The 26048-nt window shown below is 39.1% G+C and overlaps 1 protein-coding gene across 1 annotated transcript in view; it reads left to right on the top strand.

The window, feature by feature from the left end:
- The window catches only part of si:dkey-92j12.5 (multiple PDZ domain protein), a 55952-nt gene extending 33209 nt beyond the window's left edge, over nucleotides 1-22743 (top strand). The window contains exons 22-44 of the mRNA XM_042485523.1: nucleotides 2594-2797; nucleotides 3394-3571; nucleotides 4884-4994; nucleotides 5399-5458; nucleotides 5953-6021; nucleotides 6490-6589; nucleotides 9087-9295; nucleotides 10557-10648; nucleotides 10758-10878; nucleotides 11099-11191; nucleotides 12514-12588; nucleotides 12705-13034; nucleotides 13278-13361; nucleotides 14929-15122; nucleotides 16313-16460; nucleotides 16569-16640; nucleotides 17418-17514; nucleotides 17651-17694; nucleotides 18056-18178; nucleotides 19244-19348; nucleotides 19849-19952; nucleotides 20960-21083; nucleotides 22597-22743. Coding sequence (XP_042341457.1) covers nucleotides 2594-2797; nucleotides 3394-3571; nucleotides 4884-4994; nucleotides 5399-5458; nucleotides 5953-6021; nucleotides 6490-6589; nucleotides 9087-9295; nucleotides 10557-10648; nucleotides 10758-10878; nucleotides 11099-11191; nucleotides 12514-12588; nucleotides 12705-13034; nucleotides 13278-13361; nucleotides 14929-15122; nucleotides 16313-16460; nucleotides 16569-16640; nucleotides 17418-17514; nucleotides 17651-17694; nucleotides 18056-18178; nucleotides 19244-19348; nucleotides 19849-19952; nucleotides 20960-21083; nucleotides 22597-22743 — 2884 coding nt within the window. The remainder of the gene's footprint in view (nucleotides 1-2593; nucleotides 2798-3393; nucleotides 3572-4883; nucleotides 4995-5398; nucleotides 5459-5952; nucleotides 6022-6489; nucleotides 6590-9086; nucleotides 9296-10556; nucleotides 10649-10757; nucleotides 10879-11098; nucleotides 11192-12513; nucleotides 12589-12704; nucleotides 13035-13277; nucleotides 13362-14928; nucleotides 15123-16312; nucleotides 16461-16568; nucleotides 16641-17417; nucleotides 17515-17650; nucleotides 17695-18055; nucleotides 18179-19243; nucleotides 19349-19848; nucleotides 19953-20959; nucleotides 21084-22596) is intronic.
- The last annotated feature ends 3305 nt before the right edge of the window (nucleotides 22744-26048 follow it).

Here is a 26048-nt window from a genome sequence, read left to right as displayed (position 1 = left end):
TCCTGCTTTATTACATGTTGATATGTTTGCTGCAGAGAGTTCAGGCTGTGAAATACACTCTATACATTCTGCCCGTTCTGTGTCAACCTCCTGATATTATAGCAGCCAGGCTTTTATTACTGTTACGGATCGCACTTTTCAGCCGCTGAAAGTCATGCTAATGATCTGAGTTATTATCTGACACTTTAATTAAGCGTATCCATGGAAGAAACAATGTGTTTCAGTACGCTGCCGGCTCAGTTTGAGTCTCTTCCAGTCCGCATTTTCTCCTCTCCATTCTTCTTTGTGGTAAAGAGAAAAAAAAGCTTCTCTGAATGTTGAATCTCTGAGTTATATTTAGCCGTTCGCTTATGGATCTCGGTGCTGACTGTCAGCGAAAATGAATTGTTTCGCTTCTGTCTATCCCTGCTTTCGCTCCATCTTCTTGCCTCTGCCTTTCTCCTCCCTCGCTCACTCCCATTTCTCTGCGCAGCCTTTTCTTCGCTCTTATCTTCCAGTGCGTTGTCTTTGTCTCTCTCTCTGCTAGACTCCTCTCTTGACTCTTTGTGTCTACATCTGCCTCTCATCTCTCTCTCTCTCTCTCTCTCTCCCTCTCTGGTTTTTTCTCTTTACCTCATTTTCCCTCTCCTCCCTCCCGTGCGAGCCTTGGTCCTATCCTCCTCTCCTGGCCGCTCTCTTTCAGCCCTGGTGGAACCATTTGTTCTGCCCTCTTCTGTAACTTAACTGGCTACAGGCTCCTGCTGCGCAGATAGCACCACTATCACTCACCTCCATGGGCTTATTACAGGCCTCCACCGTTAAATATATTCATGAAAAATTCTCTCCTTCTCTCCCTCTTTCTTCTGCACTCACTCACGCACATATATATATATATATATAATATATATAGAGAGAGATATTATATATATAGGAAATATATATATATATGTGTGTGTGTATGAAATATATGTATAAATGCTGTATGTGTTACACACACATAAAGACACTACCTTACAGTGAACTCGCTGGCAGAAAATGTGTCTTTGCAGGGCTATTTGCACTGAAAGCAGTATATCTTTTCAAGGCCTGCCAATATAAATGGCTATTGGCCATGTGTCACAGTGTGTCAGGACTTGAAAGAATAACAAAGTATGCCAAAATACCTTGTTATTCACAGCAATTCAGCTGGAAAGATGTAGTCGAATGCTATTAAACTCAGAGAGAGGAAAGTAACTAACGATTATTTTCACCAAGCACTCATCTATAGATTTTTTTTTATTGTTTTAATTGTGAAAACTGCTTGTCACAGTTATGCAGAGCATTAAGTGATGTCTTCAATTTTTTATTATCTTTTATGTCCAACTTACTGTCTTAACCCATTGACGGAAAAACAGAAATGCACGTCCGAGAGAAAGAAAGAATATTTATTTGATATTTGATATTTTTTTCTTGATATTAATCAATAATTAATTAACAAAATGACTGCCAATTCATTGTCTTTAATTCAGCTCATCAATTAATTGAATACATATTTTGCAACCCGGTCTTCAAATGCAAATATTTGGTCAGTGACCCTTGGTGTCAAACGGATGCAATGAAGCCCCCTTTTGCAGCGGCATGCACAAGGCAGCAGCGTTTTTTTGACACTCAGGGCAAATACAGTAGTATAAAGAAGGAGAAAATCTGCATGGGGCGGTTGAGAGGGTAAAGCAGATGTGTCAAACAAGCTCCGACTTTCACCGAGCAGCCTGCATTTCATGTCCCATGTAAAAGAAAAATCAGGGGAGTTATTTGTTGCCCAAACCTTCAGGAAATCAGCCTAAAAAAACATTTTTTTTTAACTTATGTTTTATGTTTATTTTTAAAGGAGACTGTATGCTATAATGAGCAGAACATGCATAACATAAGCTTACAGAAATTTATTTTGAAAAGACAGTAATAAGCGTAAATTGACACACTGTCTCTGAGCATCAAAAATTGGACCCTAAATCATCATAGTTTGGCATGTAGGGCCACTGATCATCAGTATTTGACAAGTTAGGAGCGAGAATGTGCGGAAATTTGTTCTAAGTAAAATATCTTGAGGAAATTGATAAAACTTTGAGCTAGAAATTGGACAATATATGACTTTTCATGTGGATCACGATAAAAACACATTAAGTTAATTTGTGGAGAATTTTCATTATCTTGACAGTCATAAATATTGTGTCCAGTAGCAACCAAAGAGATTGCAGGGCGACCAAAAACAAAAGAGCAAAAACAGGCTGCACACAGTAACTTAAGAACACGCAAAAGATCTTAATCAAGTAATGGCATATTTCATATTAAAAGATATGTCATTTTACATAGTCCTGTTCTTCTGTTGTTTCTCAACAATATGCAAATTCATTTCAGTAAGTTTTAGTGCCATTTTAAGAGTTTCAAGCCTATTTTGGATAATTATTTGGGAAATATAACAAACTGCAATAATTTGGTCTAGAATAATCATGACTTGAAATTTTCATATCTCCCCATGTTTACCTTGAGCATGCATGTCATCATCAGGTTTTCCATTTAACATGACACATTGATTAAAATATTGATTCTGTTTGCATGTTTTTTTTTTCATCATCAGTTGGCAGATTCCAAAACCTCTAGCTTATATGAAGAAGCAGGGAGGGAGAGAAGATGGAGAGATAGCGAAGGAGAAAAAGAACGGGAGCAGTGCAGATGGGAAGATACCACAGCTGGAGGTGGAGATAAGGGTGGATGGCAAAGAGGAGGCTGAGGAGGAGCTTTCTCCTCGTACCCTCCTCGTTTCCTGGGATCAGCCTAGAAGGTTAGTAAATCACTGATGTAAGGACCTGTGATTTTTTTTCTTAGCCATTAGATTATATTCAGATTTTTTCCCCTTTTTTTCAAACTCTGCCCATGATGCCCTTTATCCTCTCTCTGCCAGAGAAGGCTTAGCACAATCCTAGTGTGCTCAGGTTATGTTCACAGCAGGGGCAGAGCAGCACAGCACACACTCAACACGCTCATGTTTCTCAGGCCTGGAGAAACCGACTGCTTTCACAACCTGCATTTATCGCATTTATGACTGCATCCCGCTTGGATAAATCACATAAGCCGCACTGCATGCAAAGAGCGGCTTTTGTGTGTCTCTCCCCGGCAGGTATATTATTCTATTGTTTTGACTTAATCTTTGAAACTCGATCCGCGGCCCTAAGCAGCGGATAGAGACTGAAAGGAGAGAAAAAAAAGCACACCCATTGGATTAATTTTCCTTCTTGTGCAGTAATATTTCAAACCAAGTAGATCCTCGTCAGGCATACAGAGGACATGCATTCATCATCAGTGTAACCCGTACTGTAAGGAGGATTTTCAGCTCCACAATATGCGTGGATGTGTCTTGTATCCTGCTTTGTGCTCCAGTGTGCGGCTTACTCGAGCGCCAGGCCAGTCCCTGGGTATCAGCATAATGGGAGGCAGAGGCATGGGCCGAAGACTGAGCAGTGGAGAGATGATGAGGGGAGTCTTCATCAAGCACATCAGCCCCGACAGCCCGGCAGCACATAATGGCACCCTCCGGACTGGAGACAGGATACTAGAGGTATGTGTGTGTATGTGTGTGTGTGTGTGTGTGTATGTGTGTGTGTGTGTGTGTTTGTGTGTGTGTGCAATGTAGACAGAAATTGCAGGAAAGAGTGTGTGTGTTTTCCTCTATATACTGTATAAAAGCCTGTTAGTGGTAAAGAGACTGAGAAGCGGCAATAAAAAGGAGTGTATGTGTGCGTGTGTGTATATATTGTGGCTGCATGTGCCCTAATTTGGTTTTGTTTGTGGTGTCCATTGTATTGAAAGATAACGATTTGATGATAATACATTATAGTAATGAGCAATCCTGTTGCCTAAATAACCATAAAATGGGTTGGACTCCAGCCTGTTATCTGCTGTAGGTTCACAGTTCACTTTTATCATCATTATACAATACAGGATTGCACAAAGCAATGCAATTCAATTGTACACACGGGTGTTTTAGGTGCGATAGTTTGTCATACAAACTAATAAAGTGCACACTGGACTTCCACAGTGCCACTTACTGTGCCTCATGCCAATAAATATCTAGAGCCTAACTGTGCATTTGAATTAGAGTAAAAGGGAAAACTGTTAAATGACTTTAATCATAACTGTATGATGTAATGCTGCCTTCACGTGCTCCTCGAAAATATCACACTTACTACTACCCAGTTGTGCAGTCATAATTGCAACACACATGCATTCAAGTGCTCTGCTCAGAAAAAAGCAACAAACATAGACGCTAAGTTTTTTTTTCCGCGCACATGGCCTGAAAAAACATCCTCATCAATGTTGTAATGTCAGTGTTAGCTAAATTTACGTTATCAATGTAAGCATACTCACCGCGCATGCTTAGGTATCCCCAAAATTAAATTGTTATTCAACTTTGAAGGGCCATTCATGTGGTTGTACCTCGTAATTATGATAAATACGATATTTTCAAGGAGCACTTGAAGGCAGCATATGTAACCAACAGATTATGTCGCATTGTTGCTACCATGGAGAGTGTACAGTTGCTATGAACAAGGAAATAAGCTATATATAAACTTTTTTTTTTTTACCAGGCTGAAAAATATGGCATTCTAACATGGGGGTCTACAGGTTTGACTCAGTTTTGGATGTGGCTATTTTAGGAACTGCAGTTTTGGGCATTTATGTGTTGGATTTATTTTTCAGCACTGAAAGTCGCAGCTTGGTTTCTGCCATCTTTATGATATTAGATCATTGCAGAAGACACATTTGGATGTACAGGATTGACCAAACATTAATTTTCCCTATGATTGCATGAGATTAGTCTAATGTCATCTCGTTTAACATTTGCTGTGTTGTGTGTTGATTTGGCCAAGGTGTGTGGTGTGGACCTAAGAGATGCCAGCCATGAGCAGGCGGTGGAGGCCATCCGTAGGGCTGGAGACTCAGTGGTCTTCCTGGTCCAGTCTGGACAGCACCGATCTCAGGTACTGCATCTTAGAAAACAGCCAACAAATAATTCATTTTTACTGGCTTAGAATATATTGTGCAATATATACTCAGGTATTCATACATTGCATTGTTTAGCATTTGAGTCCCTTGAGGCTATGGATTCTTTCACAGTGAATCTCAATATTCAGCAATTGGAAAGAGAAGGTGCAGAGTATATTCTTTCCATCACTTGTTTGAGCAATGTTGTGCGTGGGGGTTTTGTAGCATTACAATCTGATGTCCTCTGGACACAAAGCCTATTGAACAAAATTATCTTTGACTGGAACTTATCTAGTATACAATGTAACATATTGGATGCATCGTTAGAAGCAGCTGCAGTATGTTTCCCAGTCGCATAGATATCCATCTGCCGTCTTTGCATCTTGTGTTTCACCCACAGTCCCCTTTGCTTACCAACCATGAGAGACTAACTCCAACATCCAACTCACACAGCAGCAAGGTAACACTGCTCTACACGATACTCTGAGCTTCACAAGGCTGTTTACGCTTTTACAGAGATGAATGTGGCGTAAAATTTACTCCAACTTTGATGTATTGATGGTGTAGTGTGAAAAATGACATGCATTGAATATATATATATATATGTGTGTGTATATATATAGCGTTCAACAAAGTCAAAAGCAGTAGCTACTTTTTTGCGTGTTTAAGGTCGTGACCACTACTTTATTTTCCACTGGAACAGATGACAATCTGTGAAATCTTTTTTTTCACAGTTTCTGTTCCCACACAGCCACTGATGTTTGGCTGTGTACAGCTGTAGTGTATAGAGGATGTTATGTATACACTATATTATATATAGAGTGATGAGTCATTAACGCCCACATGGTATTCCAAAAGGACTGAAGGAGCTCTAAAGTGTCTTTTGAGAGGCAGACTGCTGTTTTGGTGATGATGTGTACTGGACTATATCTGTGTTTCCCCTCATGATCGTAGGAAGCAGAGACTCCCAGTCTGTTCCTTAGTCTCTCCCCTACAAACCCCTTCACTCCCACCCCCTTTAAGGTTGGTACACTGTTGTGTGTGTGTGTGTATGTGGGTATGCAGCATCTTAAAAGCAGCCTTGCATTAGCATTTGCACTAAGCCAACTTCCAAAAACTTAATTAACGTGCATATTTGTAGATAGAACCCTTGTAGTTCAAAGTCCCTTGCAGCTACCTTGTTTGTTTAAACCCTTTGTTTTCCTCTTTGGTGGAGATGCATAACTCTCTAAATAGACAGTGCATTCTTTTGAAGTTATTTTCCCATGCACTCGTAAGTTGGTTACAAAATAATGCATGATTCTGGTCATCTTTCATGTTATTTTTAGCCAACATTAAAACTGTGTTCATTAATTCATCCTGTTCGTCAGTTTTTCCCAACTGCTACATCAAGCACACTGAACAAGCCTCAGGGGTAGTCCAACTCATGCCCGAAGGACCCCTGAGGCATTTCCAACTCTGCCTGTTCAATAATGCAAAACTTCTCCCAAGGTACCTTCGCCGACATACGATAGAATGGATCGTAGGAGCCCTATAAGTGACACAACACCAATCACAGCGGCAGCTGAAGATGAGGGGGATACTGGCAGGAGTAAGTCTGCTTCATGAAGATATTACACAAATGCACACAGGGTTTCTTTAGAGCAGCCAGGAACAGAAGCTGTGTGGTGTTTTGGTGTAGCAGCCAGTTTCATAGTGCAGGTAACGTGATGCCCTCTGGCCCAGAGACATTGTGTTTTGCAATTCCACCACAAAAGAAAAGCTCTAATACTCAAATGAAAATGCCTGAAGTCTCACACACATTTACAAATTTCTCTTTGAATGATCACAAATTAAAGATGAATTGACAGGAATTCAGATATAGGTGAAAGTTCAAGGGATCCCTGAAAATGGCCATGTCAGTTGTTTCTTCTCCAAAATTGAACAAAATTTGTGAGTTTTGTTCAGCTCCCCTCCCAACAAGGTTTGTTAGATTGTCTTTTTTCACAGGATAACACATGACATTCTAGAATATGTAACACTCTAGAGCCCGTTACATGCTAGAAATATTCTGGAACACTAACATTCTGGAACTAATAAATATTAATTTTTTAACATTCTAGAATTATACCTTGAAATTTAATAACTATTAAATTCTAGATCTCCTCCATTCTACAACCCAAAACATTCTAGAACAGTTACATTCCACGACAGCATTCTAGATCTTGTGACCTGCTTGAAACATTCCTGCACTCGAGCATTCTAGAACTAACAAATACTCTTTAGTAACATTCTACTGCTGTGTTGTAACATTCAAGAACTCTTACATTCAAAAACCTAAAACATTCTAAAACTGTAACATTATGGACCCCATAACACTGTAGAACCTGTGACACGCTAGAAAAATACTGAAACCCAACATTCTACACTAAAAACTGTTCATTATTTAACATTCTACAATTGCGCCATAACATTCTAGAACTATAACATTCTAGAGCTCCTGCATTCTAGAACCACAATATTCTAGATCCCTTGAAATGCTAAAAAAAACATTACATAACCCTCACATTGTAGAACTAACAAATATTCATTATATAACATTCTATCATTGTACTTAAACCATCCAGAACTGTAACATTCTGGAACTCCTACATTTTAGAACCTGCCAAAATGTTAGAACTCTAACATTCTAGAACTAACTAATATTCATTATTGAACGTTCTACGATTGTACCTTAACATGTCAGAATTATAACATTCTAGAACCCCCAAAAATTATACAACAGTAACATTACATAACCACAACATTCTAGAATGTGTGACATGGTTGAAGCAATCCGGAGCTCTAACATACAGTACCACTGCATTCTAGATCCCTTGAAATGCTAAAAACATTACATTACAAAACCCTAACATTCTAGAACTAACAAATATTCGTTATTGAACATTCTACCATTGTACCTTAACCATCCAGAACTGTAACATTCTAGAACTCCTTCATTCTATAACTAACCAATATTCATTATTGCACTTTCTACAATTGCACCTTAGCATTCCAGAATGACAACATTCTAGAATTTGTGACATGTTTGAAACAATCTGGAACCCTAACATTCTAGAACTAACACATATTCATTATTCAGCATTCTACAATTTTATTTTTACAATTTTAACATTCTAAAACTATAACATTCTAGATTTCCTCCATTCCCGAGCCAACAACATTGTAGAACTGTAACATTCTAGAACCACTACGTTCTAGAACCTGTACCACTCTAGAACCTATGAGCTAGAAACATTTTATCAGCCTCCAGTTATTATTGCAGATGACATCAGGCAATTGCATCAGGGGGCCATGGATGCCCTTGGTCCCTTTTTGGGGGCACCACTGCATATCAGACTTTAATGAAAATGTATTATGAGCCAAGAATGCAAAACCCTAAAGAACTCTTATTTCTCTAAAGTACAGCAAGCTAAAGTAAAGTACGCTCACAGAAAATTGCATACAGCGCAGTATGTTCTTTGAGAGCAGCTTTCATTTGAATGAATGGGCTTGAGCTTTTCAGATGAGAACTGCTGAGATTTTCCAGTCTCTTCTTTGGAACACACACACACACACACAGTAAGAGTTATTTAGGTTCTTTGCATTCTTTTGTTTGCATTACACTCATATTATACTCATATTACACTCATAGTATTAAGAGTGCCCCCTGGAGTTTTCTTGTAAATAAACAAACTCTCTGTTTACATTTAGTATTACTCACAAAAAGCACAGTATCCTTGAGGTCTAACAAATGTTTCTTTTCTCCTAAAACATTTTGAAAAGAAGATTCTTAAAGTTTGAAACCCGAATTGCTTATATCCACATCCTCTGTTGCTTTATAATTTGGCATCCCCTAGATCAGTGTCTACACATGTAAATTTGAGTCACACATTTATTTATGAGCATAAGTAAATGCATATGGATATAGAAATGCACAGATAAATTGCAGCATCACACTTACACAAGCTCCTTTAGGATGTAATGCTTACTCTCCACATCAAGTGTCAGTCATAACATAAAGCTTTCCACACTTTCCTCCCCCTCCTTGTTAACTCTGTCTCTCCTAGAAAAGATGCTTCAGCGTTATGGCAGCCTGTCTGGGAAGCTCCATATGATTGAGCTGGAGAAGGACCCTGCAGCTCCTGGCCTGGGAATCAGCCTCTCTGGAAACAAAGATGGGTCCAGGGCCCGTATGAGTGTCCACGTGGCGGATATAGACCCTCAAGGACCTGCTGGTTTGGATGGGAGGATTCAAGTTGGAGATGAGCTACTGGAGGTAAGGAGGACCGTGAATGAGAACAGTAAGGGACATTTAGGAGGGCTGATATTAGAGTTTTTAGGAGGGCAAGAAGGGTTGGAGTCATAGAGAGAGATAAAATATCAAAAGTGAGAACAGCAGAAAGAGAGGAGTGGGTTGTGGGTAGGAGGCATGGATGAGTAGAGAGCGTTGAGTGCCCGCACTAGCAGATTTATCAGACAAATTACCATTTGAAGGATGGTTGGTGCTGGGCCGGATTCTCACGATGAGCAAGCGTGTAATAGACATGATGAGGAAAATCGAGGTGGAGGAGAGGCTGACGGCTGAGGGGGAGGAGAGTCAGAAGAAGATGGCAGAGAGAAAGATTTGTACGGAGGTGGAGAGAATAAAGAGGAAAGATCAGTGAGGAGACAGTACATGATTTTTATGCCTCTGTGCCGTCAATTGCTGCATCCAGAGGTATTATGCTTTGGGGCTGTTCTTCCTATTATCATGAATGAGATATCTCAGGAATGCATTGAGGGAGTTTCTTCAAATTTGTCACAAACATTCACTTTGACCAAAGATTGACTGATAAGATTTTGGTTGTCATGGGTCAAAGATCAAGGTCACTGTGACCTTGTATGTATAATTCTTTTGAACCTGATAACACAAGAACACCCTCAGGGACTCTCTTCAAATTTGGCACAAACATCCACTTGGACTCAAGAATGAACTGATTAGATTTAAGTTGGCAAAGGTCAAGGTCACTGTGACCCTGCATCCTTCTCATTTTCATGAACGCAATATTTCAAGAAAACCAAAAGCAATTTCATTTAAATTTGGTACAAACATCCACTTTGAGTCAAAGATGAACTTATTAGATTTTGTTGGTCAAAGGTCAAGGTCACTTTGACCAAGCAGCCGTCTCATTTTCATGAACCCAATATCTTAAGAACACCCTTAGGGTTTTTTTCTCCCAATGTGGCATAAACATTCACTTTAAGTCAAGAATTAACTGTTGTCGTTGGTCAATGGTCAAGGTCAATGTGACCTCATCCGTCACATTCTCATGAATATATAATATCTTGAACACCTTTGGGAAATGTCTTCAAATTTGGTACAAATGTCTGTTTTGGACTCAAGAATAAACTGATTTGATTTAGGTGGTCAAATGTTAAGGTCACTGTTGTTCATTCATGTTTTCACAGACAGGAATATAAAAACTGTAAGTGCAACTTGACTGGTTTGTAGAGACATACAGTACAACCACAAAGTGGTAACTCTAGTTTTCTTACAGATTAATGGTCAAATCTTGTACGGCCGAAGTCACCAAAACGCCTCCACCATCATAAATAATGCGCCGTCTAAAGTCAAGATCATCCTCATCAGGTAACATGCAGAGTGATATTCTGGTGGCATTTATCTCAGTCTTTAAACAGGATAGAAGGGTTCTATGACCAGCTCGGGGATAACACCAGATTTGGCTTTGTTTCGCCAGGAATAAAGCAGCTGTGGGTCAAACGGCGCAGGGATCCCCAACAGAGTGTGAGGACACTGAGACAGACTGTGCAGAGCGTGGAGGATTATCCAGAGACATCCAGCACATCATCCTGCCTCAGGTAGAATACCTTCAGTAAATCTTGGCATTAACTCTTGTCAGGCCTCCAGCTGCACATATCTTAACAGCTTGAGCAAACCAGTAAAGTGATAGCAGACTCTTACTGGGGCAAAAAAACAGTCAAAATATGACCTTCCCATATTGTTGTCAATGTAATATCAGCTGTTTGCTTCACCAACTCTTGGTTCAGAGTTTTTAACTTTTTCTCGATCTCCCTCCAGGATCACGCGGGTCTCGGCCTCTCCCTGGCAGAGGGGGAGTCCAGGGACGGAGTGGTGATCAGGTCGCTGATCCAGCACGGCACTGCCAGTAAGGTGTGATATCACCAGCAGCATCATCATAATCTTTAACGTCTGAATCAATAACATTATTTCTTTGTGTAGCCTTCATGCTATTACTGTATCTCAGCCATTTCAGTTTGATTGGCTCCTCTCTTACTTATATATAAGTAATATATATATGTATATAATATTTAAGAATCCTTAACACTTTCTCATTCATTATGCATATGCAGTAGTTGGAGTGCTGTTATATTATTGGATTATTATTACTGATGCATTTAGGTGTAAGCAGCTTTCAGTGTTTTCGACAGGTAAAGTGGAGCCATCTTAAACAACTTATTGGGCCGTTGGGTAGTTTAATCTATAATTATGCATCATATTTTACAAGATAGTTTTGCATGTAAAATACTGTTCTTTAAAGTAACTGTATATTATCAAAATAATGTAGTGGAGTAAAAAGTACAGTATTTGCCACCTAGATGTATAAAGTTAAAGTATAAAGTGGAAATACTCAAGTAAAGCAGGAGTAGGTGGGGGTCGGGTCCAACAAACCCTGGAGTTTCACCTGGGAGCCCATTTTCTAAATCTAACCACATGCTTTTGTGGCCTAAACCTAACCAAGTGTGATTATTGCAGAGAGAAATATATTTAAATACAAGGTTTTTTACAAATGTAAGTGTATATTGAAAAGATACAATGCATGTTATAGGCGTAAATTAACAAGGCGTCCCAGAAGGTCAAGAACAGACACAGGAGGATACAGAGCACGTCATATGTAGATACGAAAGTCCACTGACAAAGCAGGAGTCGGGCTGTGAATTTGTTGGCTTGACAGAATTCCTGAAATCCAGTAATGACTTTTGGTTTTCAGGGGGCCCATCTGGCCACCCCTATATAAAATATCTGTGAGCACATCACATACTTTGGAATTATTTCAGCACTTAGGTTGTGAATAATTTTTATCAAACTTTTACACCTACAGCTTATTAAGCCTTAATGACTTGATTATAACTTGTCAATCAATAATCTATCAGAATAAAGAGGCATCAATAAGTACCACATTCCTGCACAATCTATGCAGGCGTAATCTGTGATGACTCTAGTCTCCTGGTATTTCTGGTTATATTTGAACCACAGAAACCTTGAGATGATGGTTTCTATGTTTTAAAGTGGTGTCGTCATATACTAATAAGCTTTCATGTTGGCCCCCCAGGCAACAGTTATTCAGTATTTGTCCAGAGGGTGTGCTTGATTTTTATTCTCATTTCCTCTCTGTCCTTCGTTTACATACACTTTCATACATTTTTTTTGCTTATCCTCCTTTTTTTTTTATTCGCGTTTTTGTCTGGGTGCAGGATGGCAGGATAAAGGTTGGAGACAGAATTATAGCGGTGGGTGACGAACCAGTGGCAGGACTCTCAGTGGACAAGGTACCAACACACACACACACACACACACACACATACATACACCTACACATGCAGACACACAGACAAGGTCAAGCTGATTTAATGATTTATGACTCACCTGTCTTCTCTGTACTCAGGTGTCCAGTTTGATTCTCAAACACCGGGTCACTGTCAAGCTCTCCATCAGCCGCTCTGAGAGTCTCTCCCCCTCTTCTCCTCTACCTTCCCCGACATCTCTACCCAACCTCTGCTCTCTCCCTCCTGCCTCCCTCCCTGTCTCTGACTCTTCATCACTTGCTACCCTGCAGCCCTCTCCCACAGGGCCGTCTGATTGGCCGGGATCAGCTCCCACAGCTTCGGACCCCCTGAGCTGCCCGGTTGTGGCTGGCAGGGAGACCACCATACAGTTTTGTAAAGGAAACGTAGGCCTGGGCCTTAGTATCGTCGGAGGATGTGACACTCTGCTGGTGAGAGAAAGCTTATTAATATTTGACATCATTTAGCACATATCACTCATAATTTCCATGATAATCCTAAACAATTTGGCATTATGGGTTTGTGTGTTTTCATCACAATACAATGCATCTGCTGAGGCATTGTCATAGGAAGTAGTGATGCTGTATTGTTAAAAACTAAGTAGTTCAGTGCTCGTTTAATTGAGTTGGATTAAATTCTGTGTAATAACAAGTGTTTTGTGATTGTTCCACCAGGGGGCAGTAATAATCCATGAAGTAAACGATGGAGGAGCAGCACAGAGAGATGGAAGGCTGCAGGCTGGAGACCAGATATTAGAGGTATTGTGGATAACACACCATTATCTATAGATTTGACTGAATCACTGACAGTTTTATCCAAATCTATTTGATTAGATGGCATTATAGTAGTATCATAAAAGTGGATGCAAAAAAATCAAACTTTGGGTCAGATTTCAATATTTACAATTTAATTTTGGTGAAGTATATGCCAGTGTTATGTGGTTGGCCTTGGCAACATGTTATAAAGTCAATGGTAAATGGAATGCACTTATTTTGTAATACTTGTCTAAGCAACCATCCAAAGCACTTTACAACACAAGCACCATTACACACACATTCATACACTGGAGCCAAGGCCACCACACAAGGTGTAACCTTCTTGTCAGATAAGCATTCACATACACTTACACACTGATGGCACAGTGCAGTCTCTTGCCCAAAATAAGGGCCCTATGAAATTTGTTTCATTTTTTTTCCAGATGTTGTTTTATTTTTCCATCAAATTCTGTGTTTTCCAGTGTAATTTTTCAGGTTTCTATGTTTTGCAATTGAAGCACATTTGTTATTAAAAATGTGTGCCTAATCATGTGGTGAATTAATACAGTTTCAACAATTTTATGAGGAAATACTAAAAATGTAAAGAATATTAACAAATGAGATGTAAAATACCATGGCACTATTTTCAATAATTTAATAATTTCTCTGTGGGACATTCAGTGTGACAATGGCATTCAAATCATATAGTAAATCCATAACAAAATTTTTGTCGACACAAGATATCAACAAAAAACACAGACTGTATCTCATTAACTTGCTGTTAGCTATAAAGTCACCACTTCTTCACGTCACAGTGCAGTTTCCCTCCGTGCAGCTGTCTGCATGTTTGCAGCTGCCTGCATGTCTGCAGCTGCAAAGAGTAGTATCAAAGTCATGAACACTCACGTTCCAGGAATTTCTGGAGACCAAAACATCCCCAGAGGTACACTTAACAGAAAAAACAATTGCTCATCTTGAAGCAATCTCAGTCGACTGAGGGTCTCAACCGTATGATTCGAGCCGAGTCGAGGGGCAGTCCTAGAGATAAGTATGTTTGTTAAATAGCGTTTCTTTTTTACATTATGTATGTAATGTAAGATAAGTACATTACTTAAGTCAACTTTCGTATGTCAGTTAAAACAAGTCAAATTTGACTTTTGGTTGCACACGGGACATAAATAGAGGTCTCCTTGGTAAAAGTCCTGTGTTTGTTTGACTCATCCATCCACCCTGGTTCAAAGCAATAAAAATAAGCACGACCAGCTCAACTCATGATTAGATCTTGAAAACTGAGTGCTTGTTCTTTGATGTACAGCAGATATTAAAAAAAGGAAAGACTAGGAAAGCAATTAGACTTGTCAATATAGCAAGAAGGGCGTCTTGCCTGAAATGTCTAGGTTTAGTTTAAAGCAATAGCATGCTTAGTGATTGATGCAATGAGCCTCAATGTAGCCACAAACGCACTTTTTGTCATTAGAGGTTTTAAAATCCATCTGATGTTTGCAAAAATGCAGTTCCTCTTAACTTCCTTTCAACTACTGTGGCGTTTATCTGTCTCACTTCCTCCCAGGTCAATGGTATAGACCTGCGGCAGGCCACTCACGATGAGGCCATCGGTGTGCTTAGGCTCACCACCCAGCGCGTCTGCCTGTGTGTCTTCAGGCATCAGGAGGCCTACAGGGAGGAGGACCTGTGGGACGTCTTTAGCCTGGAGCTGAGGCCTCGTCCTGGAGAGGGGCTGGGGTTCACCACTGTGGGGAAGAGGTATACCCGTAACTTTGACACAAACGCTCACTTTGACTGAAACAATGAACTAATAAGATTTTGGTGGTTAAAGGTCACTGTGACCTCACAATGCACATTTTTGGCCATAACTCAAGAATCAATTTGCTAATCGGAATTGGAATGATTGGAAAAGATGATGAAATGATGAGTTTTTATATCCAAAAGGTCAGACATTTGGTCAGATACTGAATTGGTGACACTAATCTTAGGTGTCCACCTTGAAACTGAGCTGATTGTATAAATCTCATGTGCTCCAGTGCAACATGACTGGTTCACAGAGGCATACAAACACAAGGTGCTAACTCTAGTTTTTTAGGAAAACGTAGTTTACCTTTAATCAGAAATTGTTCATGTTGATGTTTCAGTCAAAAAGAACACTTGCCAACCTTCTGTCTCTTGGTTTAACGCTAATCATTTGGCCCACAAAGTAATATTTATGTACATCTAATAATAAAGTTCTGAACTCTGAAATTACCAGTGTGTTCACTGTGGTCGCTCCAGACATAAAGCATATTTACAGGGTTGGATATGTAAGTTTCACTTAATCACAGTTGCCATCCTAATGTAAAACTCTTTCTTGTTATTCATTTTTAAAAATCAAAAGGACTTTGAAGCTTAGTTTATCTACCCTCATTTGATGAGGAAAAACGAGTACAAAATTCACATCCAGATACATATTTACAATTTATTTTTTCTTTTTGATGTAGCTTCAGATGTTATTATTTGCTTTTAAGCATGTTTGAAGTTGGGTTTGTTTTCAAGGTATCTTTTCAAAAGTTGTGCGTTTATTTTTGTCCTCTTGTTAATTGGACCCTTTCAGTGTGGAAAAATATTTATTAGCTGTACTTGTAAATCTTTTCCAGTGCTTATAATAGTGAAGGGTGTATACTAAAAAGTCTTTGGTAATGACAGTAATTTAAAGTCAAACAGTCCTTTACAAGTATCAAAAGAGGAAAGTGTTCTTGACTTTCAGGGCCTTTACCCAGTTAGAGGTCAGGCACTCTGTAGCAAAAGAGATCATTATTGTAAAAAAAGAGGTTTATAATCATCGTATCATAATTTGCACAATCAAGTGTGACGCTATGCAAAACAGCAGGATTATAGGTCACATAATTCAGTCTATAAGCGTGGCGCAGACACAGTTTTTGACCTCTGTTTTCTTTCAACAGTAATGACACGGGCATCTTTGTGTCAGATATCATCAGAGGAGGCGTAGCGGATTCGGATGGCAGGTTGTCACTAGGTGACCAAATCCTGTCAATCAATGGTGATGATGTCCGTGCAGCATCGCAGGAGTATGCACACAAACTTCTGCAGGTCAGACACATTTATACTCACACATACAAAATAATAAGTAAATAGGTACAGGGTTATGTGTTTTTTAAGGATTCATTATATATGTGCGTTGTGTCACTTTGCTCTCAGAGTTGCAGTGGAGTGGTCCACCTGGAGGTGGCTCGATTTAAAGCTGGGCTGCATTATTCACAGCAGAGCCAGGTAAACAGTCAGCCTGTCAAAGTTCATAGAAAACTATGTGTTATCAGGTGTTAAATATACATTTTTTACAATTTAGCTCTGATTTGAATGGTATTAAGAGACCAAATTTTCCTAAACCAGCTCAGCTTCTAAAAGCATTTGCAAGAATCCACCACATGATTGGCCAATCAGAACCATGGAATCTCTAACACACTAACACTGAAAACATTTGAAGCAAGAAAACATATTTTAGTGTACTATTTAGCTCTAAAATGAGAAAGCTTGTCATGTGGCTGCCATGTTGAAAAGAATCTAGCCAAAATCAAGCACTGCCCACCAACCGGAGCAAGCTTTCTCATTTTACAGCTAAACAGTACGCTAAAATATGTTTCTGAAAACATTTTAGCAATTAAAAAATAGGCAATTTAGTAACAGAATCTTTATTCATTTTTTATCAGCACTGCCTAGTTTAACTGCAGTTCATGGAGCAATTGACATGATCGACAGCTAAGTTAGAGACTCCTCACGTCTGATTGGTTGTTTTTGTTGTGACTCATTCTTGCAAATGTCATTAGAAGCACTGTAAGGAGGAGGAGGATGTGATTTTTTTCCCCCACAGACTATCAATCTCACCGTGTGGATATAGTGACAGTTTCAGCAAATATGACAAAAAGTTATTTTCATTAGAGTAACTACTTGTAGCTTTAATTTTGCCTGTTATTCAACTATTGCTCTTTTGCACATTTTAACAATAGTACTTTGTGAACCTAGGAGTACTTTAAGTTGTGTTTTATCCAGAGCGAAGAGTCTGACTGTTCCACCCTGACCCCCTCAAGTGGATGTGATGCTCCTTTCAGCCACCAGAGGGCGACAGATAACAAGACAGGGAGCTTCTGTGAGTGGCCCTCATCTTCTTAAAGCATATACACGTTTGTTATTAAGGCTTTAGGCTCTGATGCTTGTGATTGAGTCACAATTTACTTTGATTGGATATAATGTTGTTAACATATATATTTTTTCCCCTCCCACAGCATTTCAAGACTACCCTAACATCAGAAAAGTTATAATACAAAAGGTAATGCGTGAAATCTTTAAATAATAATATAATTTTTATTGGTGCTGCATACTGTCTTGGAGAAACTGACTTTCAATGTGTGTATATTTTAAGAAAGTTGATATTTAGTTGTTACAGCTGAGAGCTTTTGTTCTTTCACTTCAAATGTCAAACTCCAAATTAGAGCTATAAATAGCCTTGTTACCTGGCCAGACCCAGGCTTACATAACATTAGGTGTTTATCTCATGTGCACAATCTGCCATGTGATTCACCGGTATTGTCTAACAGGGTCTATACTGTGTGTGTGTGTGTGTGTGTGTGTGTGTGTGTGTGTGTGTGCGTGCGTGCGTGCGTGCGTGTGTGTGCACGCTATCACCACAGGGTCCGTGTGACTCCCTGGGCATCAGTGTAGCAGGAGGAGTGGGCAGTCCCCATGACAACGTACCTCTTTTTATTGCTGCCATGGATACCAATGGACTGGCTGCCAAAACACAGCAATTACAGGTGGGGAGTGCCAATGTATATATGTGACTGTGTGTGTGTGTGTGTGTGTGCATTGTGTATTTACCACATTGTGGGGACAGATCTGTTATTGTCATTAAATCATAAGAACTCCACTCCTGTCTGGGGACAATGGGTCAGTTAAGGGTTGGGATCTGACTTATGACTGTGTTAAGGACATATTGATCAGCATATTTGCAGATGCAGATTGGGTCATTAGGATTGAGACCGACAAAGTTTAAAAACTTGCAGTGCATAGAGGTTGAAATACCTCTATAACATTCAGTATAAAAGAATAAATGTATAGTACATTTCGCTTATTCTACTGTTTACTTATTATCTCGCTTTGTGTTTTTTACTGATGCTTCTTGTTTTGCACTATCCCCTTTCGTGCTGTAACGATGCAAATTTCCCCCCGCTGTGGGACTAATAAAGGATTATTTTATATTTTGAGACATGCAAAACTCAGAAATACCTTCAATATATATGAAGCTATTCCAATTATAGATTAAGAAACACAGCCTCAAAAAAGAAAAGAAGGCTGTGTAAAAGAAAAGAAAAAAACGGGGTTAAAGGGACAGTTCTCCCCAAAATACATATTTTTGGGGAGAACTGTTCTTATTAGTTCATTGTTTCAGTCAAAAATCATATTTTTTTCCTCTTAGCTGTAGTGCTGTTTATTAGTCCAGATTGTTTCGGTGTGAGTTGCCTTGTGTTGGAGATATTGGCTGTAGAAACGTCTGCCGTCTCTCCAATATAATGGAACTAAGCACCACAAGTGCCAGAAAGTTCCATTATATTGGAGAAAAATCAGACATCTCTACGGCCGACATCTCAAACACTCGGCAACTCACACCAAAACAATCTACACTGATAAATAGCAGTACATGTGAGAAAATGAGAGAAAAATAAGCTCTTTTGATTTTAGGGTGACATGTCCCTTTAAGGTTGGGTAAGCGCTGGGCTTAGTTATGTTGTGTTCTTGTATTAGGTTATGTCTCCAGGGAATGAATGTTCCATAAGTCAATAAAATGTCCCCGCAAATATAGAGGTTTGTGTGTTAATCAGACAGGAGACAGGATCCTCAGTATCAATGATGTGTCTGTGGAGGGGATGACTCATGTCCAGGCTGGAGTCCTGCTGAAGAATGCCACCGGAACCATCAGTCTGCAGGTAATGTCACAGCGAGACATACATTAGTTAATTTAAAATGCCTGTGAGGCACTGAGTTGCAATAATGTCAGCAAGTTTTGCTTTAATGAACCATTACCTGCTTTCTCTAGGTCATTATTACTTTTATAAAATGCAACAAGACATAATAACAAAGTTTTAAAAATGTATTTAATAAGGAATAAAAATGATTTTATGCTGTAGTTTCAGTTGTCCCCTCATTTTCAGCATTTCATATGTGAACACTATACTGTAATTTTAAGACAATAGTGTGTCTGACACTGATTTCACGCTGTTTGTCTTCATGTTAATAAGCTTCTGGAAAGCTTTTTGTTGCAACAAAAAAAAGAGGTATTTGTAAAGAGCTGGATTTCAGTGACAAGTACATTGTGTATTTTAAAAAAACATCAAAAGAGTTAATGTTTTTTACTCCACTGTATTCACATTGGGGCAGGCATTATGGTGTTATTAGAGCAGTAGGATGTCCGATTGTGTGTATCTAGGTGTCAGCAGGTTCGGGTGAGTGCAGCACAAAGGACCACAATGACATGATCGCGCGGTCGTCAGGCCAGCCCAGCAGCCTGCCCCGCATTCACAACAACCTCTGGTAAGAATCAGTTTTCTGACAGTCTCCTGCTGTTGTACTTTATGATCTTACTCTCGCTGCCTCCTGGTTTAGTCACCGAAATAAGGACAAAGGCAGACAATTCCTTGACAATAATGAGAAAGTGCAACCGCTGTGTGAGATGCATTGAGACGAATGGTCGCATTTGGACAGAATGAACCGCAGTTTTTCTTGTGATTTGTACTTTTGCTTTGTTCTCAATTGAGTGTTTTCAATGATTTTTAAAGTAAATTTCAGCTAACAAAACCAAAGAGAAATCTTTGTTTTTTATTTCATTTTAAAAAATAACACTTTTGTGGGGGGTTTTGACAGCTTATTAAGCTAAATAATACACTTCCTACATAATACATTTGAAGATATTGTAAAGTAAGTAAAAGAAGACTTACTTGCAAAAGTAATTATTTGCAACCTTAATTTAATTCTTGTTCACAAAAGTCAAGAAACTGTGCTCTTCTGATACTTCTGTACTTCTGATTAGTAGAACATTTCAGAAAAAAGACCTCTCTTTATATCTCTATGCTGGTGATAGCCATGGCCTGATTATGTTTCAGGTTGTCTGTCTCATTCTTGTGAACGTCATATCTGAAGAACTCCCAAACTTTTTCTTTTTTTTCTTTATTTGGCACAAACATCTACTTGGACTCAATGATGAACTGATTAGATTATGGTGGTCAATGGTGTGGGTCACTGTGACCTTGCATCTGTCTGGTTTTCGTGAACGCAATATCTGAAGAAAGCGTTGAGGGAGTTTTCTTTAATTTGGCACAAACACCCACTTGGACTCAAAAATGAACTGGTCAGATAAACAGTAAGTGTAACTTCACTGGTGTGCAGAGGCATACAACCTTGTGCCAGCAGCTTGAGTTTTTCACCTTTTGTCTGTCCTGGTGAGACAAAATACTTCTTTTACTGACACACAAACACATACTGAGCTAATATGCAGCATGAGCGTGCCCTGCAACACACCTCCATTGTTTTGCATCCCACAGTGCCCGCACATACAAGACCATCTCTCTGGAGAGAGGCTCCGCAGGCCTGGGCTTCAGCATCGTAGGAGGGTTCAGCAGCCCTCACGGAGACCTGCCGATCTACATCAAAACAGTCTTCAACAAGGTGAGGAGATGTACTCTGGGGGGAAAATCTTTCATGAGGATCCTGGTCGGGAAATGTAATCTGTTGAGTTATACTGGCAAACTGTCTGTGTTCATATACTGTACAGTGAGAGACAAGAGCACAAAGGTTGGGCAAATTAACAGCAAATTAATGGCTTAAGGTTTTTAACAGCTGGTGAGAGAGGAGATGGTACAGTTGTGAAGTCGTAGTCGATGAGGTGTGTGTACTGCAAGGAAGATGGGTAAGTTATCGAGGAGGAAGTAGATATACTCTCTTTTGTTTTCCAATTTCTCGTTTGCTGAAATACTGTAAACAGCCAGAAAAAGAGGCGGGTATACCCCATAATTTTTATATACTCTCCACTATACCAGTTATTAAGTATATATACTTAAGTACTGCATATAAGTACAATTTCGAGGTACATGTACTTGAATATTTTCTATTTTATACTACTTCATAATTTTACTCTACTATATTTCAGAGGCTAATATTTTACCTCTTACCCCACTTAATTTGACAACTTTAGTTACTTTTTCCAGATTTAGATTTTTAATGCAACAAATAAATCAACAAATTATAGGAAAAGCTACCAAGCGGAATAAAGTTATTAAAATCATGTCCACAAAATTGAAGTGATGTACACGTTAATGCATCACTAATTAGAATCCAGTAATATGATACAATTGTAAATTGGGCCATTCTATTGGGTAATCCTTTGCTTTTGATATTTTAACTATGTTTTGTTGCTTCTTTGCTTTTAATTTGGAGACTAAATGCATGACTTATACTTATGACAGAGTATCTTTACGCTGTAGTGTTAGTACATGTATTACTACTGGCTGTAACTCTTTGAAATAAAGACTATCTTATGATATTATGATACAGCAATACAGCGACACAACAATACAAAGATTAGCAATATGACGATACACAATCCAGCAGTCCATGATCTGTGACTTGAAGTGAAGGCTGGCTAGGAGCGTTAGGTAGCCCCTTCCCACCTTCCTACCCCCATACTGCTTGCACCATTGTTCAGACCACACCTATCATCAAACTCAGCTTTCAATTTGATCTCGAATTCACATCTGTAAAAATTTACAACTGCATCTTGCACAGTAGCAGCATTTTCATATTGACTAAAATCTGTCCATAGACAGCGAGACAGACAGACATACAAACATATAAACACCTGCTAAAATACTCAAAACTGCTTCTGTGGTAGTACTCAGTACGGTAGGTGTCACCAGAACCCCATTTCACCATGATCACACACACACACACCTACACACAAACACAGACCAACAAGGTAAAAACAATACCAGCCCCATCACAATGTTGTCACTGCTGTTAAAAATCATGAATTATTTCATTATTTAGAATTCTGATCATAAATGTTACTGAATTCAAGACTTTTGTTTCAGTATGAGTTGAGTTGAAACTGTATTATTTTGTCTGTTGTGTGTATGTCCGTCACTGTATTAACAGTTTTTGATGTCTGGTTTGTCCTCTGCAGGGGGCGGCCATAGAGGACGGCAGGCTGAAACGTGGAGATCAGATCATTGCTGTGAATGGAAACTGTCTGGAGGGTGTGACACACGCTGAAGCTGTGGACATCCTCAAGAGGACAAAGGGAACTGTAGTCCTAACGGTACTCTCGTGAGACATATCCAACTAAATCTCATTGTCATGTATCTCTGTAAAGTCTTGTAGCTTCCTCATTTAAACCTGAGGAGATAATGTGGACAGTTTAAGTGATATAGTTTTGTTAAAAATCAGGAGAAGAGTAGAGTCTGTTGGTGTAAATGTATCTACGTTTAGTATAGGGAAGCTACCTCTAACTGCAGCTGGGTGTGTTCACTTGCACAGTTTTCCGCAGTACAAACTCATATTCCCATCAAGGTGTTATTAGAACTAATAAATTGATGTTATATCAGTCTTCGCATCCCAATCATGAATATCTTCGTATTTACAAACACAACATTTACCATAGAAGTGATGCTAAAGCAAACTAAAGCACCAAAGGAGTAATAATTCATTATCTACTGACCCTCATGCCGATGGAAAGTCGGGTGAAGTTTTGTAGTCCGCAGAGCAGTGCTGGAGTTTCACAGGGAAAAGGCGTTGCACTCATCTCCCAAATGAAGCAACAGCATCTAACCTGCACGTGTACATTTCCTTTCCTCCTCGACTGCCTGTCAGACTTTTTACACATACTTACATTGTAAAACATGTTTTAAGTTTTATTTATAACAAAGTGTTTGCTCACCACCTGCCCCCCCCCCAAAAAAAACCTCTTTTTTTTGTGGGGGCGGGTGCTGAGCAAACACTTGACAACATAAGGAAAAGCATAATATGTCCCCTTTAAGTAAACAGCAGTAGACCAACTGATAATACCTTGTCTTAATTAACCCATCCAAGGTATTTATAATATAGTTATGCAATGATATGCATCATTGCTCATGTAAACCCACTCATGAATAAATTACCATCGCAAAACCTCTTAATCCATGCACATGAATGCACTAGAAGCATCTCAACACACAATGTCACATGTATGACCTACTGTCTATAGACTTCTGTTCATTCAGAGTTAACTACTGTGATCGACTACTAAGACCCAAAAACATGCCAAGTGCTTCTGCCAATCTTTTGTATGGCAATAAGGTTTTAGGACAGTTGCTTTGGAAGACTGTTTTATTTTATTCTTCGTTCTCATATTCTAATAATTAAAAGTGTGTCATGATTGCTTTAATTGTCACTGTACTTTACATATCTCCAATACTTTTAATATCAGCGAGCATGTGCGATTTATTTGTCAATTACTACTGTTTTCATAATCTATATCTTGATCATTTTCTTTAGGAAGTATTGTTCTAGCTCAATGTGCAATCTTTATTTAGAAACCTCATATGTTTTATATGAATCTATTTATACTGTGATATTTATGTTTTCCTCACAGTCATTTATTTTATTTCATGTATGTCGGTAGTCCTCAAACATGCGTGTTTCTGGGATGTAATATTGTATAACTGAATGTTCTGTAAGTCATCCTATTAAATGTTCATTTGTTAGAGTTTTGTATACAAAACTTTACATAGTTCAGGACTTGTATTGGTTCTCTTACTTACTTTCTGGTGTACTTGTGTGCATAAACAGTTACCTAACTATGGTCATATTTTAATGAGGGATGACAACAACACAGAGATCTGTCTTGATGCTTTGAGATGTCTCTCAGGAATAATACTGAGTAGGATAAGCTGGCGGATATCACATTGTTTGACTTTCAAATCCCACAGATGCAGACCAGAAAGAAATATCTGAGAAACTCTGAGATTCTTGAACTGTTAAACGAGGCCGTCTGTGCCTGCAGTTACATTTTTAAGGAAAGATGCAAGATTTTCTGTTGCATATTTTTGCATCTATTTTCAAACCAGTGAACTGAATTTTGCCTTGGGGGTGTTTTATTGTCTTGGTTATGCTCTTTGTCTCTCCCTCTTTCTCTCTGTCTTTGTCAGACATGAATACATATTCAATATCACTCAGGTTCAGTGAAGTGTGTGTCACACCGTATATCATGGAGTGGCAGGGCAGCACTAAATCACAGAGCAGGTGAGTGACAACAGGAGAGGCTGTGACAGAAGAAGCACTCAGATCTTTTACTTAAGTTAACAGATGAAAACCACAGCATTGAAATACCAAATACCAAATATACTTAAAGTGACAAAAGTAAAAGTACTAATCATGAACAATGGCCCATTGAGAGTAATGTTCTTCATAATGTTGGATATAACTCATTATATTATATTATTATAGTAATTAGTCACAATTTCTTGGCTGATTATGCTTTGCAATATCAATCTGATTTTGAAAAGTTAATAACTTAAGGTGTCAAATACATGGAGTAGCGACACAATTGCCAAAAAGTGTTGGCATTGTGCACATTTTGTTCATTATTATGTAGCAGATTTATTGAAACGTTACGTTTCAACAACTCTGTGGGTAATGTGTGGCTAGCTTTAGTCTCTAAAAACGCTTGGTTATGGTTAGAGTAAGATCAAGTTTTGGCTTAAAAAAACCCTGTTTTGGGGGGGAAATTCAAACTGAAAACACAGCAATGTCTGGTTAAAAACAGTTGCTTTAGTAAAATGTAGGCTAGAAAAGCAGTGATGTGTCAGTAGCAACATCTGCTTCTCCACACAATCCTTGCCAGAAAAGCAGTGATGTCTCAGTAAAAAACAGTTGCTTTTGTTGGCACTTTACTGGCTAGAATTGCGCCAACATCTCTATAATAAACAACTGTGTTTTTGGTGCAATCCTCCCTGCTAAAAAAGCAGCAATGTCTGTGTAAAAAATCTTCTTGAGATACTATCCCGGCTGGAAAGCCAGCATTGTCTCTGTAAAGAACAACTGCTTCTCCTGGCACTTCCCACTGGAAATGCAGTGATTCCTCACTTAAAGGACCACAGCTGTAATGGCACAGTCCCAGCTGTAAATCTAGCTATTTATCGGTAAAAAACATCTGCTTTTTGTGGTGCTATTCTGGTTGGAAATGTAGCAGTGCCTCAGTAAAAAACAACCACTTTTGTGGTGCTATCCTCGCTGGAAATGCAGTGGTGGTGGTGGTAGAAAACAACCACTTTTCTTGGCATAATCCCCACTGAAAAATTTCTCAGTGTCTCAGTTACCAACAACTACTTTTCTTGGCACTTTCTCTGCCGGAAATGCTAAGATGTGTCGGTAAAAAGCAACCACTTTTATTTGCACTATCCCGGCTGGAAAAGCAGTGCTGTCTCAGTAAAAATCAATTCTGTGGCACAGTACCTGCTAGAAAAACAGCAACTCCCACTCTTGTTTGGTGCCTAAAAAGCCACTGGAAACAAAGTAATGACTGGCTAAAACACACCAGTTTTGTTGTTTGAATGTCTCTAACAGTTGTTTGCAGCTTGGCAGGCACCTCACTGAGGT

The sequence above is a fragment of the Plectropomus leopardus genome, chromosome 4 (assembly GCF_008729295.1).
Source record: "Plectropomus leopardus isolate mb chromosome 4, YSFRI_Pleo_2.0, whole genome shotgun sequence".
In the NCBI taxonomy this organism is placed as follows: Eukaryota; Metazoa; Chordata; class Actinopteri; order Perciformes; family Serranidae; genus Plectropomus; species Plectropomus leopardus.
This window is presented reverse-complemented; position numbering and strand designations above follow the sequence as displayed.